A 17,987-nucleotide genomic window follows, 5' to 3' on the forward strand; every position below is an offset into this window, starting at 1 on the left:
CTTCTTTCCTTAAACACCATGTGGTTCTGGCTCCTGCCTCGCCTCTCGTGAAGCAAGAAAGCGCAACAATGGTGCCGTCCGGGCCAGCACTTCCTGCCCTGCACTGCGCACCCTCGGGCGGCCCCTCTGCTCTGTCTAAGGGGCCACACCTGACCCCGCAGGGCCATGTATACACAAGCGACCGCTGAGTGTGTGTCTTCAGCCCTAACACCCTCTCTTGGCTCTAAGCATGTGCATCACAGCCCATGGGCAGCTCCACGGGGATGTCTACCAAGCATCTCAAACAACACAACAGAAATCACACCTGGAATCCTTCTTTCCAGGAACTGGTTGTTCCCCTTTTGTCAGGAAACAGCGATTCCATTTCCAGTTCTCAGGCTCAAAGGTTAGATGCTTTCCTGACTCCGCCCTCCCCCAACCCCAGACACGAGCCCAGCAGCAGGTCACCACCAGTGCCCCTAACACGACCCAAACCTGTTCGTACTTCCCAGTTTTCACAGCCATCCAAGTTCAAACAAGGATCAGTGGTAACAGCTTCCTGACCACTCTTTCTGCTTCCAGACCTCCTTCACAATCCACCCGTCATCCAACAGCCGGAACGCACTTGTTGAAAATCTGCATCAGATCACGTCACCCCTGTGCTCCGGAACTCTCTGCATGCTTCACATTACACAGTACAGAGACAGACGGAACGCTCCTGCAGCCCTCCGGAGGCTACACGTGTCCTTCCCTGGCCTGCACTTCCGAGCTCCTCACGCCATGCTCGCCCTGGCTCTCTGGCAGCCCTCCTGTCACCAAAAACGTCCAACCCAGTCCTCAGTCAAGATCGCTAGGGCAGCAACTCCCTCTTCCCAGAAGACCCTTCAGTAAAGCCTTATCTTTCCTGCCTCTGGATCTCACTTTAAGTATCTCTCCTCATGTTCCCCTGAGATACAATTTAAGTTACCTGCCTCCCCAGACCGCCCCCCACTGTTTCCTTCACAGCGCCTACCACTGTCCGCAAACATCTGAGCTGCTTATTTACCCGTTTGCTCCTGCCCTTTCCTTCCCCAAACACACATCCCACATGCTTACAGAATCACTGTCGGGATCACCGCCTAAAATGTTTTGTTCTATTTGTTTTTACCTGCTTGGTCAATTTCCGCTTCAACTTCTAGCTTTAAGAACACATCTTCCAAAGTCGTCATGGAGACACCATAAGAAATAACACCTAAGTCTGAATGAGTGTCGAGAGCAGAAAATAAACCTAAAAGGAAAAAAATGAAAGAACTTTGTATAGCTAAGCATACTGTCACGAATGATTCTAAAACGTCCTTTAAACGTAGAAAACGATTGAATTTACTGTGCTGCCACCGTGGTTCCCAAACTTTCTGGTCTCAGAACCCCTTCAACATTCCTAGAAATTGCTGAGGACCCCACAGAATGCTTGTTTAGGGACATGTACCTATTAGATGTGAACCATGACATAAATTTAAACTAAGGAATGTTTTACAGACAGAATGAGAGGCAGAGTACACTAAGTTGACATGTATACTTCAGTTAATTAGTGATTCCTTTTCTTCAACCTAATTCAGCTAACATAGAAAGTTTCTATCTAATTATAGGAATGCTATGGGATTTCTGTATAACTTATCTTCAGCAGTAATATCCTTATGGTTATTAAGAGATCCCTCAACAGATAAAGGAGACTGAGTTTGAGTTCCTCATCAGAATGCAGAAAATTAAGGCTACAAATAAGATAATTCAAGGATTTACTGTATAATAATGTAATTCATTATGAAATCATGAAACTGGAAAGGCACTTGAGGGCTTACACAACCATATATGTGTGTGTGTTGTGTGTGTATCTGCATGTGTACACATTTGTGTATATACACACGTGCATGTGTGTATATGTGTGTACACATCTGTGTGCGTGTGTGGGTATGTGTGTATACATCTGTGTGCATACACATTTGCATGTATGTATATGTGTGTCCAGATTTGTGTGCATGTGCTTATATGTGTGTATACACTTGTGTGCATGTGTGTATGTATGTGTGTACATATTTGTGTGCATGTGTGTATGTATATATGTGTGTGTATTTATATTCTTATTCCCAGGGGACCTACAAACAAAGGGGGCAGTTTCTTTCCTGGCAATGCAAACAATTATTTATGGAAGTTAACATACTAGTTAGGGATTTCTTACATGACATTTATTAAAAAAAAAAAGAAACACTGGCTTACAGCATTTCTGGTTTCTAAAAGTAAAATAAAGCAGAAACAGAATATTAGCTCTGGGTACCTGGAAGCATGTAAATGTCACACAGAAAATAAACCAAGTAAAGCACCAGTAGGTTCAGAGAGCTGGCCCCCCAAGAGGGACCCGAGCTCAGCGACCATGAAGCCAGAGCGGGGGTACCTGAAAACTTGTCCATGTCCTTGAAAGGCAAGCTGTACACGATCTGCTGCTCGCTCTGCTGTAACACGGTGGCCGCGGGGACGTGCTGCTCGACCAGCGCAGAGAGAGATTCTGTGGCACAGGATCTGTCTACGTACATGCTGGAGAAAACCCAAAACCATGACTTCTCACAATGACTCAAAGTAAATGCTGAATGCTTTAAGCAAAACAAGTGCCATAGGGCTTCCCTGCTGGCTCAGTGGTAAAGAGCCCATCTGCCAAAGCAGGAGACACGGGTTCGATCCCTGATCCGAGAAGATCCCACATGCCCGGGAGCAACTAAGCCAAGTACGTCACAACTACAGCGCCTGCACTGAGGCTGGGAGCCGCAACTCCTGGAGCCTGAGCACCCTAGAGCCTGCGCTCTGCAAAAGACAGGCCACGGCAATGAGAAGCCTGCTCACTGCAGTGAAGAGTAGCCCCTGCTTGCTGCAAATAGGGAAAGCCCGCACAGCAGGGAAGACCCTGCAGCCAAAAATTAAATAAACAAATAAAAATAATTTTAAAAAAAAGGAACAATACCTCAGCCGGTAGCCAATTCCCCATTTGCTTTTGAGAAAAATTGAAGAACCAACACATTTTAACATTCCTTGTGATATGACAGCCTTCCTATCTGCAAAAAGAGATTGGCGTTTCAATTTTACCATCTGTGACAGCATTAATAACTGGTGTTTACATTTTCTGGATTATCCTATGAGACACCAATGTTAATACAGTAAATTATCACATTAATTATCACTACATTATTACAACAACTTCCCACACGTGGGAACAACTGAGTGCACCCCGGGCGATTCTGTGGGAGGGGCCCCGGAAGCGCGTCTGGTTCCCACGCTGGGCCGGCAAAGCCTCTGCTCGTTGCCGACCCTGCGCCGTGTCCGCTGCACCGCAGTAACTCATGCCAGGAGTGGGACTGTGCGGGGGCCTGGGAGCTTTCGTGGCGGATTACCGAACCTGGAGGGTCAGGGGCTTGCCCCCAACACAAAAACATGTGATTTTAAAAGCAGTATAATAATACCTTTGTGGTGAAGAAAGCACAATTTATTTATTCCTCAGAATTCAGCATTTCTATGTCTAATTCCCATTTGGGCCCAAGACCTCATCCTTTAAAAAATCAAGTTAAGAAATCTCACCAGCGAGAATGTCGGCTTCATCCATGAAGTGAGTACTAAACACTGTCACCCGGTTCGCTTTTCTGTATTTCAGAAGATTCCAGACAGTATGGCGAGAACACGGGTCCATCCCAGCTGTTGGCTCGTCCAGCAACAGCACCTGCATGCAAACGGGCGGGGGGAGATGGGGAAGCCTCAGGAAGATGAAAGTGCACAAAATCTGTGTGGGCCCCGAAATGCCTCCCCCCTTAGTCACTGTATTAAAATGGACGAGATCGGAGTTTTCCACTCGTAACTGACTCAGCATCAATTTAAAAAGTGATCAGTTTGGCATGTGACTCCTTCCTTTGGTTTTAATTTTAAAAGACTACTGTTTGTAATATGTAAGTCCTAAGTATAATAACAATCAGATAAATAAACAGAAACAAAACACTGAAAAATAAACTGAAAAACAACACTGAGTGTACTGCTTTTGGCTGAACGGTTAAATTCTGTAGAGGTAACAACTGCTCATAGAGAACTATGTTCTGCGTTAGCTCAGGGAAAGCACTTTAGAAACATGGTGGTGGGGCCTGGGAGGAAGAGCGACTGCCATCAGCTGGGACCCCGGGTCCCCCGGCCACAGCGGCGGGGTTAACAGGGCCAGGCGGGGGACCCCGGGGCTCCTGGCTGCAGGCGAGCACCCGGCAGCCTTCTGACGCAGGGCCCAGCCCTGCTCAGCTTCCACAGGGCTGAGAGCAGCGCCGAACAGGCACAGACAAAGCAAGCCCACAGAACAGTGAGAGACAGCGCTTCCTCTGTCCTGCCTTCATTACTGGATTATCACCATAACTGTAACAAACGTACAGAAGACTGCAGAGAGTAATAGAACTGTAAGTTTACAGCCACCACTGAAATGTAACACGTTGTTTTACTTCGGATCTTTTTTTAGAGAAATAAAACACTGCAGACATGAGTGGAGTCCATCTGACCCCTTCCCCTTCTGAGAGATTCCCACTGTCTGCAAGAGGTTGTGTATCTTTCTGACTTCAGTTTTAAAACTTTATTATTATAATTACATTCATAATAATGTATAGCATTTTATGTATGTTTCATATACTGTGTCTATGTATATATTTCTGCAACTTGCTTTTTTATTCAAATTAATTTAAAACTATCTCATCAACAACACCATTATCTGCTCACCTTTGGGTTCCCGAGAACAGCAATTCCTAAAGACAGTTTTCTTTTTTGGCCACCACTTAACTTTTTAGCCTGATTATCTTTGATAGCCTGCATGTCTAAATCCAGTAAGACTCTCTGCACCTATGAAGAAAAGTGTGAATAAACGTTTTTTACATCTCATCATTTACATAATTATCAACACTAGCTTTTAAGTGTTCCAATTTAATATCAACCTTTAAAATGCTCTCCTGGTACAGACTTTAATTTTGACATACTGCTGTTGTTGAGTCACTAAGTCACGTCTGACTCTGCAATCCCATGGACAGAGGAGCCTGGTGGGCCACAGTCCATAGGATTATCCAGGCAAGAATACTGGAGTTGGTTGCCATTTCCTCCTCCAGGGGATCTTCTCAACCTAGGGATGGAGCCCGTGTCTCCTGCATTGGCAGGCGGATTCTCTGCTGCTGAGCCACTAGGAGAAGCCCAATTTTGATGCATATCCACCAATAATTTTGAAATAAAAAAGACTGCTGATGGGAGGGCCTGTTTTACTTCGGTGACCCCTGGCGGGTGGGGAAAAGGGGGTCAGTGCAAAGGCTCCGTGTGTACTTGTTTGTCAGGCAGGGGAAGCGGGTGGAAGTGAAAAGAAAAGAATCACCCACACGGAGAGACTGGAGTCCTCCCGACGGAAGGAGGACTTCTCTGTGCGCTGCAACTTTTGCTCCAAGTTCCATCTGATTCTTTAAGATGGCTTTCTGCTCACTGGCTCAGAAGAGGTTTTTATATTCACATTTTCAAGCATATTTTCATTACGCAGATTACTGCAAGAGGTTACTAATTTATAGTGAATAAGAGTAAAGGTTTCTACACAGATAACATACTTCCTGTATGACATCGTTGGCTGGTACTCCTTTGACGGACGCCAGAATGGACAAGTTTTCCTCTACCGTCAGGACATCAAAGTGTATGTCGAGCTGTGGACAGACGCCGATCATCTTCCTGGCTTCAGACATCTCATCTATTTCTGAGACTCTGTGTCCATATATGGATGCGAACCCTAAAAGGCAAAATATGCATTTACATTAAATATATTAAATATCAATAAGGATATTTACATTAAATATATTAAATATCAATAAATATCAATATCACATTCTTATTGATATTTAATATATTTAAATACTAACAAGTATAAATACCAATGCATATGATAATTTAACAATTTAGTTATTTGTATGTATTAATAACAGACATAAAATACGAGTTAGTATACATCTGGAAAACACAACACACCCTAATTTCTACACGAATGGTGATCTGCTTCCACTTATATTCCAGCCTCATTTATGTTCCCTATAAATGTCCTTCATTTTCAGGGCATATTACAGAGCAGAGAGAGCAAGGAATCAGAGGTTTAACAATAAGTGTAAGCACCCACTGAAGCATGAATTACACTATTAACAACAATCCAGCGACAATTCCCCCTGTTGCTAGGCACTATGCACTGGCAAAGAGAACAAAGAAGTTAAGAGTTTACCCCTGACCAGCTGCGTGACTTTGGGAAAATCACTTCATCTAAATTCGAGCTTTCTTATCCTATAAGCTGAATACTAATATATACCACTTTACTTAAGACCTATTAAATCAATGTGATAGTGTGGAAAATTGTACCAAAAATAATAAATCCTTACATGAATGAAAGATATTATAATTACCATCAGAGAGTAACAGAGATAAGCGACAAAATCAAACTAATTTTAAAAGTTAAACCAGCGCTGATACGTGACAGAGGACAACACAATATTGTAGAGCAGTTATCCCCCAATTAAAAACAAAGTTAAACCACACCTAAAAAGATGCAGAATTGATCCACAGCCCTTTCTTCAAGTGAAATATTTGCTGCCCTGCAGCTCTACGTGTTTCTGGAAAACCGGAGCTGCTGTACTGAATTCTCACCTACAACCACATAAGGCAACCACATATAGCAGTTACACGTTTGCGGGATCGCTCTAAAAATTCTAAGGCGAGTGTACTGACATCTGTCATTCTTTCCTTCTGAACTTACTGGTGCTCACTTAGAAATCTTCATTTTCTCAACCAAAACGTCTATAGGCCTCATTTAATTTCCAATTAATTGGTTTATCCTTCCTTGAAAATGAACAATCAATATAAACATGAGTAAAATAGCTGATAAAACAGGTACAAAATTAGATCATTTTTACTTAAATATGACTGAATCATCTTTATTTTCTGCTGAAGAATAAACGAGTGTAATAAAAAGGAGAAAAAATGAACACAGAAGTTGATACCAAATCACTGACAAAAATCAATTAGTACAAATTTCAAGGACAAGTAAATGACCACGGTACCTTCGTTACTAACCCTAATAAAACGAATTAACAGATCCTTAAGTCAGAAAACTCTTACCATCCGAGGGCGGGCACAGCCCACACAGAATATTCATCAGGGTGCTCTTCCCTGTGCCGCTGTGGCCAAGCAGGGCAGTGATCTGGCCCTCGTATATGTCAAAGGACAGACCTGGTGCGGGAAAAAAGGACGCTCAAATTGATCTTCATTTGCTGAGTCTTGCACAATAAGATAAATCATAATACTTGAGCAATCTTGAAATAAGTCAATAAATTTAAAGACAGAAGTTACCAGCATATTTAATAATGTAAGATTTAATACTGTAACACAACAATGATTCTTTCTTATAGTCAATAGTATGAATAGTAAGAAAAGGTAACACAAAATAAACTTTTACTTTTTTGTCACACTGACAGAGTTAGAGGGGGCACAAAATATTGGGAGGGGGGTTTCCATGTACCACTTTTGGGAACTCCCGAGGGTATTAAGAAATCCCATGGACACAAGGAGCCTAGTGAGCTAGTCCATAGGGTCACAGAAGAATCAGACAGGACTAAGGACTAAACAAACGGAATTGAAACAAAGAGACAAACAAAAGTTTGCTTCCAAAGGTATTTAGAGGCATGTTAAAAATATCAGCAAAAATTAGAAGTTAACCAATAGCATTTTGTTGTTGGACTCGATAAGTCGAGTCCGACTGTGCAACCCCACGGACTGTAGCCCGCCAGGCTCCTCTGTCCATGGGATTCTCCAGGCAAGAATACTGGAGTGGGTTGCCATGCCCTCCTCCAGGGGATCCTCCCCACCCAGGGATCGCACCCAAGTCTCTTACGCCTCCTGCATTGGCAGGCGGGTTCTTTACCACTAGCGCCACCTGGGAAGCCCTGCATACACACGCATGACAATAAAATTGAAAAGGACACGGACTTGTTTTAAGAATTGACAACTTTTCATCTTATCAGATATTACTTTTTTCTTTTACTACCTTGACGTTGTCAACTTTTATTCTGAACATTAATCACATAAAGAAAGTACCTCTAGAGGAAAGATAGAAAATTGTGGTAAAGGAGTTTAAATTTCCCATTTGTACCCTAATCCTACAGACTGAACACTAGGAGTTACTCACTTCTCAAAGCCTCCACATTTTCACCTTTCTTTCTGTGGGTCTTCTGGATACCACTGATTCTGAAAAACACCATTTACTACTTTAAGTATTTAAAGCAATCTCCAAGTGTGTGTCTCTGTGCATGATATTTTTAATCAAAGCTGTCATATTTAATGGGAATAAAGTATCTTCCTACTAAAAACAATAAACCTGGCAACAATAATAAAAGTATTTTAAAGAAACTACTAGAAAAGAGTATATTACTTCTCTCCATTTTAAGTGTAATTCATTCATTTTTCATGATAAACCAACCTCTAAAAAGAAACTGAAACATTCGACTCAAGCAAATTCTTATTTCATATTTGATTCTTTTCCATTTGTAATTAATTAATACTTATCATATCAGTTAAGGGAGATTAAAAATCAGATACTATTTCACATTGGTACACGTTTCAAACTATCTTGAAGTGATTCTCTTCTTGCACTTTAAAAGTTTTACATTATTTTTTAAAGAATTAATGGTCTTAAAAAAAAAAAAGAATTAATGGTCTTGCTCATTAGTTTAACTTTTACTCTTAAGAAGGTCTACCACCAGTTCACTGATTGCATCTTAAATACCTAACTCTCCTCTGCATGTGTATGTTTTTCTTGAATTTAAAAAACACAAACTCTACTCCAGTTTTTCTTTCACTTTTCTCTCTTTTCCCTTTCTCCTTTTTTTAAATTTGGTTTTGACTGAACTAGTAAGGAATAGTTATGAATTTCTCTGGTTCTCTGAAATAAAGCTGGTGTGACAAGTTAATTATGTCACAGTTTCTAAGGGTCTATCAAATTAACAGCACAATTTAATGTCTGGCACGTCTCAGACAATGTAGCTCGAATAAAAATAGAAAACTAGTATCTACCGCTTCAATTTACATGGTTTTAGTAGCTAGGTAGTGTCCAACTCTTGCGACCCCATGGACTGTAGCCTACCAGGCTCCTCTGTCCATGGCCTTTTCCAGACAAGCATATTGGAGTGGGTTGCCATTTCCTTCTCCAGGGGATCTTTTCAACCCAGGAACTGAACCCAGGTCTCCTGCATTGCAGGCAGATTCTTTACCAACCGAGCTATGACGGAATCCCTCTTAATTTACATAATGAAAAAATTTTAAAATGGCTTAATTTCATAAATACTAGATTTTATTACTTAAAAAATTTTCTATTCAAATGTAAAGTGTCAAACCTAGCAGCAAATTTATTCTAAATGGTTACAAAGAAAATAAAAACTTAAAAAAGTATTAGCCCTTGGTACTGTTATAAAAATCACAAAATGTGTACCAAATCTGCTAAGATACCATGCTTACATATATTACATAAAAGACAGGATTTACATGTGGCATGTCCCATGAGCAGTTCTTAAACTGCCAGATGATGAAATCATACCTGATGGCTTCTTTTCCTATAAATTCTGAAGAAACAGGCTCAACAATTTCACTAAAACTGACATTCCCATTCATGTTGCCCTCCGATAACTCCTTATAATTCCTTTTGTTCTTTGACCAATATGATGGCTTCAGAAAATAAAACGATGATCTCCGTAAGCCAAATTCTCCTGAAAAACACAGAGAGAAAAAACAAAAACTGAGTTATCCTAACAAATTATTTCTGAAAACTAGTGTTTAAATCAGAAAGGCAGTCTGTGAAACCTAAGACAACCTAAAGTTTAGACATAAATTACTAAGTCAACAATGTGGGAAAAACAGAAGTCTTATTGACAGATAACTCCTGTCCATAAAGTTTCAGGGTTGCTGCGAGTCCGTGGGAATGTAAGAGGTAAGCAAAGCACTTTTTCCGCCTTAGAGACTTCCATCATTACGAGGACATGTACATACCTGATGGCTAACACGCCGCGTACAACGTGAGGTACGAGTGCTCACAAGAGTTCAGAAGGTGAAGGGAGTACATTGGGGTATTCTGAAGCTTGAGTCAGCATCACCTCAGTCTTTTGGGAGCAGACAGCATTCGGAAAGGCTGCTACAGCTCACAGAGAGGACTTTTTAGCAGCAGGGGAGTAACAGGGCAGGACCGACAGGAGACTCCAGTCTGGCTGCCCACGGCACGGATGGACTTTCTCCCGTTCTCCCTAAGGAACCAACATTCCCCATCCCTTCTAACACGCGCCCCCACCCCCCCACCCATGAGCATGTTTCAGAGGGATCTGCTCCCAACTAGAGAGAGTCCAGTGGACCCGACGGGCACTGTGCAGGCTCTGGTGACCCCTCTGCTCCAGCCATGCGCAGGTACCAACTAGACAGAAGCGAAGGGCTTGCTGGGCACAGGCCCCGTCCCTCTCCCACTGGACGTGAACGAGAAGCACAGCCCCGTGCAGGCAGCAGGAGTCAATCCACCAGACGCTGAGACAGGAGCCGCCACATGGAGAGGGTGGGGCCCTGACGACACAGCCGAGCAAGGCAACCGACTGGGAGCCCACCCTCACTCCGGACTCTGAGTGAAGCCATTGATTTCCTTCTCGTTTAAGACAATTAAAAAGGTCCTCTGTTACGTGAGTGAGTAAACATAATCTAACTGATACACTGGAGATGCATTTAAATAAACAGGACTGAACGGATGGATATAAAATACAGTAAGGAGAGGGGAACAGTGGTAACGAGACACTGAATGTATAAAAGCATCGTGCAGGACATCGACACTCGCCGAGTTCCTGTTTGATTCACCAGGATGTGCTCAGCAAGGTTTCTGAGCAGGGGGTCAGCCTGACCAAAGGCAATGGCCAGGCTCTTGGACAGACTTGAGGTAAGTAATTAGACGAGCGCTCCTGCAGTGGTCGAGGACAGTGCAGCCACACAGGACTTGGCAACAGCGGACAAGACCTCGTCTGCGCTGTAACGAGGGACCAGGCGCGGCTACTGATCCGGTGGCAGGTGCTGGCGCTGCTTCCTGGTGGCTCAGACACTAAAGAATCTGCTGGCAGTGCAGGAGACCTGGGTTCAACCCCTGGGTTGGGAAGATCCCTGGAGGAGGGCATGGCTGCCCACTCCAGTATTCTGGCCTGGAGAATCCTGTGGACAGAGGAGCCTGGCGGGCTACAGTCCATGGGGGCACCAAGGGTGGGACACGACTGAGTGACTGACACAACACTCGCCCTGCTGAGGAAGGAATTGCTCATTTGTTCCATTCTAAGTAATTAAAACTTAAAACCACATGTGTCTTGTCATGTAAGACCGCAGATCAAGAATACAGACGAAACGAAGGAGGAACTCAGGGGGAAAGGAAAGGGGGCGGTGGTTATTTACTAATATTTTGAGCCGCACAGGTTTGTGGTAGGGGCAGGATAAGAGACACGGGGATGGGGGAGGTTACAAGGTTGCTCCATGGTCTTGGACCTTAGCGGGTATAACCGTGAAGCGCGTCAGCCAAAAAGACACATGGGGAAGGACTGAGTTAAGAAGTTCAATTAGGGATTTAAAGCTTTCAAAACAAACTGTTCTCTTTTTATCCAGTCTCCTTACATTCACTAGAAGTTAAGGTATAAGGTATAAAATACAATTACAATTAAATTAAAAGTTAACAGTGAATGTGACTTAAGACTACTCAGCTAGAAAAAAAAGCTAAAATTAAGTTAACCCACAGGGAGCTCAACCCAGTACTCTGTGACAACCTAGAGGGGTGGGAGGGAGTAGGGGGTGGGAGGGAGGGAGGCTCAAAAGGGAGGGGACATATGTATACATGTGGCTGATACACGTTGATGTATGGCAGAAACCAACATAACATTGTAAAGCAATTATCCCACAATTTAAAAAAATGAATATTTCAAAAAGAATATTTAAAAAACTCAAAAATAATAAACCATTAATCTTGTAAGAAAAAAAAAATTAAGGTAACTTTATGTGGACAAAAACCTGAAAAATCTTTCAAGTAAAATTCAATAACTATCTGCATACCTGGAATGACTTGATCAAGATAAACAGCCAAGAGGATGTAGAAAATGCTGTTAAGTATCAGCATCATAAGAGTGATAATTAGAGGATACGGGCCTTCAGTCAAATTAGAAAATGAAGCACCTTCATCCACGTCTTCTAAATGCATGACCTGAAAAACAGAAACGCCCACCCGATGACACAAAAGTGGTCAAAAACAAGCAAAGGCCAACAGTGTGTCCAGAGTCAAGAAACTGGGCCGCTTAGGAGACTAAATGGTCTAGCCAAGTGAGTAATATGGACTTACAAAGAAAACAATAAAAACTTGACCAAGATGCGAGTTTATCACGACAACCCTTTCTGATCATGTTTTTAAAGCTGTGTGTCAGTTCTTGCAGCATGTCTTTTTAGTGCTATGGCTATCAAATGAAATGAAAACTGATGTTAGCCTAAGGGTTTACGGTCCAGAGAAGTCAAACAAGCTGTCAGAGGATAAACTTATGGCCAGCGCCTTTCAATCCTGCAAAGGGAGAGGGTGCTGTGACTAAGCAACGCCGCTACTGAATCAGGCAAAGCACACGCACTGACGGAGCGGGGCAAGGAGAGCAGCACTGAGGTCTCGCCCGTCTCAGGCCCGCCGCGGAGGGAAGATTCTAACTGCACTTCCGAGGGTTCAGCATCCCCACCCGAGAAACAAAGGGGGGTCAGGTGGCACTGAAAGTCCCTCCCACTCAACACAAACCCTGAATCTATAATCCTGTCTTCCTCAGTGAAGGGGGACGCAGTGGACGCTCAGAACATGCAACACCAGCTTTTGGGTCTCAAATAATTCACATCCGTTAGACTTGATATTCACAAACAATTCGAGTCCTGCAAATCAGAAGTCTATCCAGCCAGTGTGAATAATCTCTTACATGAAGTAATCACATTTTTTTCTTCTTTACACATTAATCAAATTTATGTTCTAATATATAAAGCAGTTTCTTGTAAGAATTTTCCTCTTAGAACCTCACTGCTCTGTAAAAACTAAGAAAAACCACATTATAAACACCGATGAAAGTGAAAGAGAAAGTCACTCAGTCGTGTCCAACTCTTTGCAACCCCATGGACTGTAGCCCGCCAGGCTCTTCTGTCCATGGGATTTCCCAGGCGAAAATACTGGATGGAAGGCGGTTGTCATTTCCTCCTCCAGGGGATCTTTCCAACCCAGGGATCAAACCTGTGTCTCCTGTGTTGGCAGGTGAATTCTGGACAACTGAGCCACCTGGTGTTTTAAGCAGTCACTTCTAACAAGCTGAGTTGCTCCAATAAAACAGACTACTGAATTTCACTAAAGCAAAAAGTGGAGAGCTTGTTGATTAAAAAGGTCATACAATGAAAAGTCTAAAAATGGAGAAAATATAAATGAAATCAACATAAAAGGTCGGTTTTCAAATAGCATCCTTTCTCTTGCTTATTGTAAAATAGCTTTTGCAAACCAAAGGTAGGATTCATGGTAGTAAATGCGCTGCATCGAAGTGGAGAGAAAGAAAGCATCTGGGGAAAGCAAGATAAACACTTCACGTACCTGTGCGACGCCAACCAGGAAGGTGCACTGACAGAAGGGGCTGAGGAGCCACACTAATGATCGGGGAAAACTTTCCATGAGGACTATCAAGAGGCCAACAAATCCAAACGCCACAGTGACCAAAAATTCAACTATTCCCACATGCTTTGATTTTTTAAAAAGAGGCGTCAGCATTAAAGCAAAAAATACCTGTAAGATACAAATGTTAATGTTAATGCATTGTTCATATACACTGATGTGAAAAGAAGATTAAATTTTTGCTTGTGAAAGAACAAGCTATTTTCATTAGAAACTACATTCCCTAAAATTCAATTAATTTCTAATTAATTCCTTGGTGGCTTAGTGGTAAAGAATCCGTCTGCCAGTGCAGGAAACACGGGTTCAATCTCTGGGTTGGGAAGATCCCCTGGAAGAGAAAGTGGCCACCCACTCCAATATCCCTGCTTGGGAAATACCAAGGACAAAGGAGCCTGGTGAGCTATAGTCCCTGGGGTCCCACAGAGTTGGACACATACACCTTAGCAACTAAAAAAGAACAAATTTCTGAAGGTCATGCTGAGATATTTAATTTTCATACAAACAATGCTATACGTTAACAATATAAACTGACAAAGATTTAAAACTGCTCTTTATCTATGTAATAGACAAACATGATCATCTCAACCCCACAGAAACCAAAAACTACCAGGTGTTTCTGCAGTTAGATATGTTCGAATATGAACAAAACAATAACTCAACAAGCTTTTAAATAGAGAACCCATCTTTTAATGTGTTGATAAGAAACAGTTCGTTAAAAACCACACAACTATATAGAGAAGCATACACGTTATTTGAGGCAGGCTTCCTTGGTGGCTTAGCTGGTAAAGAATCCACCTACAATGCGGGAGACCTGGGTCTGATCCCTGGGTTGGGAAGATCCCCTGGAGAAGGGAAAGGCTACCCACTCCAGTATTCTGGCCTGGAGGATTCCATGGGCTGTAAAGTCCATGGGGTCGCAAAGAGTCAAACACAACTGAGCAACATTCATTTTAACATACAAGTTATTTATAAATTATCATGTTAAAGAGCAGAGATGATAGTCAAAATATTTCACAACTGACACAGCATGGGCACGTGGGCCAATCAGAATGGGAAGCAGGACCACAGGAAACAGGTTGGGGGCTTCTCCTGGTGGTCCAGTAGCTAAGACTCTATGTTTCCAATGCAGGGGGCCCAGGCGTGATCCCTGGTCAGGGAACTAGACCCCACAGGCTGCAATAAGATCCAGCACAGCCAAATACATATTTAAAGAAAACAAACAAAAGCTGGTCGTGAACAACCAGCATTCAACCAAATACCCAACCTGTATCAACACTGTCAAAGAATTAAATTTACAAAGACACATCTTTACGCAGCATCATCCTGTAACAAATATCACCTGGAAATGTTTAGGATTTCACGAAAACAAAAAAAAAAGTCTAGTACAAGACTATCTTAATGGTGTATAAGCACAGTTATATGAAGATCATAAAAGACAGACTCAGAGGAAATATGTGTGGAATACATCATGTGAAAACTAGTTAAATTTAAACTTGAGAATATTTTGTAACTTTCCTAAAAAATGAGGAGGTACAATGATACAACTCATGCATCAGAATTAACCAAGGAATAATCCTGTCTTGCATGGGAAGTCGACTGCAAGTAAACCAAAAAATAAGACTTTACTGTACTAATCAAATATTTTGACAGTTCTTTATTCCCATTTCAAGTAAAAGTACTTACAGATGATAAGCCATAGAGGAAAAAAAGGAGAAATATCACAAAGCAGCTACTCTGGGGGAATAAGGAAGATGCTGTTGCGATGACTGCCATGAGAAGGGACATGAGAAAAATGAAACTTGCGTAGAGAAGAACCCAGGAAAGCCTAAAAGGGGAACACAGACATAGTTATGGCTAAACACAGGCCTTAACAATTAAAAAAAAAATCATTTTAAACAAAACTTCAGCTTTTATTTTAGCTGTTTCATTCTTAAAATTAAGCCAATCGCTTCATTTCTATGTATGCTCATGTACTGAAAATTAAAGCTCTTGTACGTAATGAAAAGTATAGTACTGGTTAAGCCGTAGATAAAATTATCAAGCTATCATCTCACATAGAGAAAAAATGGTGATTATCTTTCCAGGAGTCAAAAAAAACTTACAGATTTATAGCAAATCACGATTCATTTAAATCTAGTACTTTCAGAAGTTCAACAAATGCACAATTCTGATTTTCTTAAAACACAAAAGAGTTTAATGACTGATGACTTTCTTTATGGTATACACGACAATTAAACTCTGATGGCTTTTGGTACTTTAGATAGTTGTAAAGGCCACCTTGCTAGGCAACACCGTTATTACTATGGAACTCAACGTGAGACCAAGATCAACAACAGATTCATCACAGGACTCAACATTTCTCCTCAAATCGGAGCTCAGGGGAATTGCCCCAAAGTCTACTATTTTGCTTTTATTTTTCCAGTTAGCAGGTAACTTAATGTACGGCATCATAAAAACCACCAAAAGAGGACGAAAAGATACCTAAACTACCAAAAGTAAATCCATCATTTTACAGAGGCAGAAATGAGGCACTGAGAAACTGATCTGCCTAAATTCTTCCAGCTACTGTCTCCTCACAAGACATTTAATACTCCAGTGTGGCTCAGAGGCCAACCACTAGTAAAACCCCCGGAGTAAGAAATGAGCAAAGATGAAGTCACATGGAATAACCCCATTATGTAAAGTGGTTTAGTTGCTGCATTGAGCTAAATGGAATGAAATGGTTGATAATAACAACTCACATTTGACAGTACTAACGTCTCCCCCAAAGTCAGGTCAAAATAAATGTTCTTAGTGCATAGGGGGGAACGTACAGAAAACATACTTGGAATTGTTTATAAAACTGCATGCCTCTATAAAGTTATCATTGTACAAAAGTGTTAACGTGCTCACTGCTGAACTTCTTTCATTTGTTTCTCTGGAAATAATCATTTGCATATTTTCATCCTAAAAAATTCACAAAAGTAACTTTTCCCAGGGGGAAAAAAAGCCCATATACACAAACTTCAGTTTGTGTATATGAACATAACAACATGAACATGCTACGGTATTTGAGGAGGACTGTAACAGGAGATTAATTTCCAACTTTCTACAATCCCCTGTTTTTCTATACACTGAAATATACTGAAATACATGGAGCATGCCTCATCAAACAAAATACAAAATGAAACTTAAATATATAATATTGGCACGGGCTTCCCAAACCCCACCTCCCTTATGCTCGAACAAGCCAATCAACTGCTGGGGCTTTGTGACGAGCCTCACACTCCATGACAAAGGTGGGAACTGCAAAAAAGAGGTTCCGGACCTCGGTGAGTCTGGTGAGCAACAAGACTGCAGTACTGAAGATCTGCAGAACTCACACAATTATTAGCCACGCTAAATAACAAAGTTTTAGTAACATACCAAAAGGCCGTGTCGTGAAGTCCCATTATCTTTAAAAACTCTTTTAACTTCTTCTCTTTTTCTGCTACGATATGAATTGCCAAAAAGTATCCAAAAGGTGAAAACGCTATAACTAGGTATATTAAAATTACTCCTCGGGGAAAGGTGTCTATTTCTACAATAGCCGTTTCTCCCATAAGAACAGCTTTAGTTGACTCCAGCTCTTTCCAAAAAGAAACATTGGTCTTCATCTACAATCAGAAAATGTAAACACATTCAGTTAACTTAGCTCTGAGAGCAGTCCCTGAAATGTTGAGACAATCACATCCCCAAAGTTAGTCCACAGCCTACTGCAAACAGAGCCCTCAAAACACTACACACCAGAAATAAAGTGGCCGACCCCAGTATCATGGTACTGCACAGAACACTGCTTTCACTCCTTCTGGAAGCATGTCAGAAAGTTTCAAGTTTGAAACTGGGAAGTACACACATTTTTATTAAATAATTTGTCAAAGAAAATAAAACTGTACAATAACTATCTTTAGTGACAGCTATATGCATCTTAATAAAAATATGTGTTTATAAAATTGAGGAGTTAAAGGATGATGACAAGTGCCATGAAAGAATAACTCTCTTTTTTAAAAATGTTCTTTTAGGTAGTAGGTTGTTCTACTGTTTAAAAAAATATATACATATGCAGCGTGTTTAGAGACAGGATCATAGAACCATGTATGCAGATGACACACGCCACTTAATGCTCACATGAACGGCTACCAGGAGCTCTGCTCCGCCTGGTCGTGTGGTGAGGTCTGGGCTGTGGACAGCTAAGGTCTTTGGCCAAAACACA

At 41.7% G+C, this 17,987-nt stretch overlaps 1 protein-coding gene across 5 annotated transcripts in view; it reads right to left on the minus strand.

Annotated features, from left to right (window-relative positions):
* The window catches only part of ABCA5 (ATP binding cassette subfamily A member 5), a 57,361-nt gene that overhangs the window by 23,959 nt on the left and 15,415 nt on the right, over positions 1 to 17,987 (minus strand). For all 5 annotated transcript variants that reach the window (XR_010659656.1, XM_065909503.1, XM_065909505.1 and 2 more), the window contains 13 exons: positions 17,162 to 17,391; positions 15,440 to 15,581; positions 13,679 to 13,867; positions 12,136 to 12,283; positions 9,617 to 9,785; positions 8,213 to 8,271; positions 7,147 to 7,257; positions 5,601 to 5,776; positions 4,741 to 4,860; positions 3,577 to 3,715; positions 2,966 to 3,056; positions 2,405 to 2,544; positions 1,127 to 1,246 (listed from right to left, as the gene is read on the minus strand). Coding sequence is in view for 4 of the 5 variants with exons in the window: in XM_065909503.1 (XP_065765575.1) it covers positions 1,127 to 1,246; positions 2,405 to 2,544; positions 2,966 to 3,056; positions 3,577 to 3,715; positions 4,741 to 4,860; positions 5,601 to 5,776; positions 7,147 to 7,257; positions 8,213 to 8,271; positions 9,617 to 9,785; positions 12,136 to 12,283; positions 13,679 to 13,867; positions 15,440 to 15,581; positions 17,162 to 17,391 (1,834 nt within the window). In the remaining variant the exon portion in view is untranslated. The remainder of the gene's footprint in view (positions 1 to 1,126; positions 1,247 to 2,404; positions 2,545 to 2,965; positions 3,057 to 3,576; positions 3,716 to 4,740; positions 4,861 to 5,600; positions 5,777 to 7,146; positions 7,258 to 8,212; positions 8,272 to 9,616; positions 9,786 to 12,135; positions 12,284 to 13,678; positions 13,868 to 15,439; positions 15,582 to 17,161; positions 17,392 to 17,987) is intronic.

This window comes from Muntiacus reevesi, chromosome 18 (assembly GCF_963930625.1).
Source record: "Muntiacus reevesi chromosome 18, mMunRee1.1, whole genome shotgun sequence".
NCBI lineage: Eukaryota > Metazoa > Chordata > Mammalia > Artiodactyla > Cervidae > Muntiacus > Muntiacus reevesi.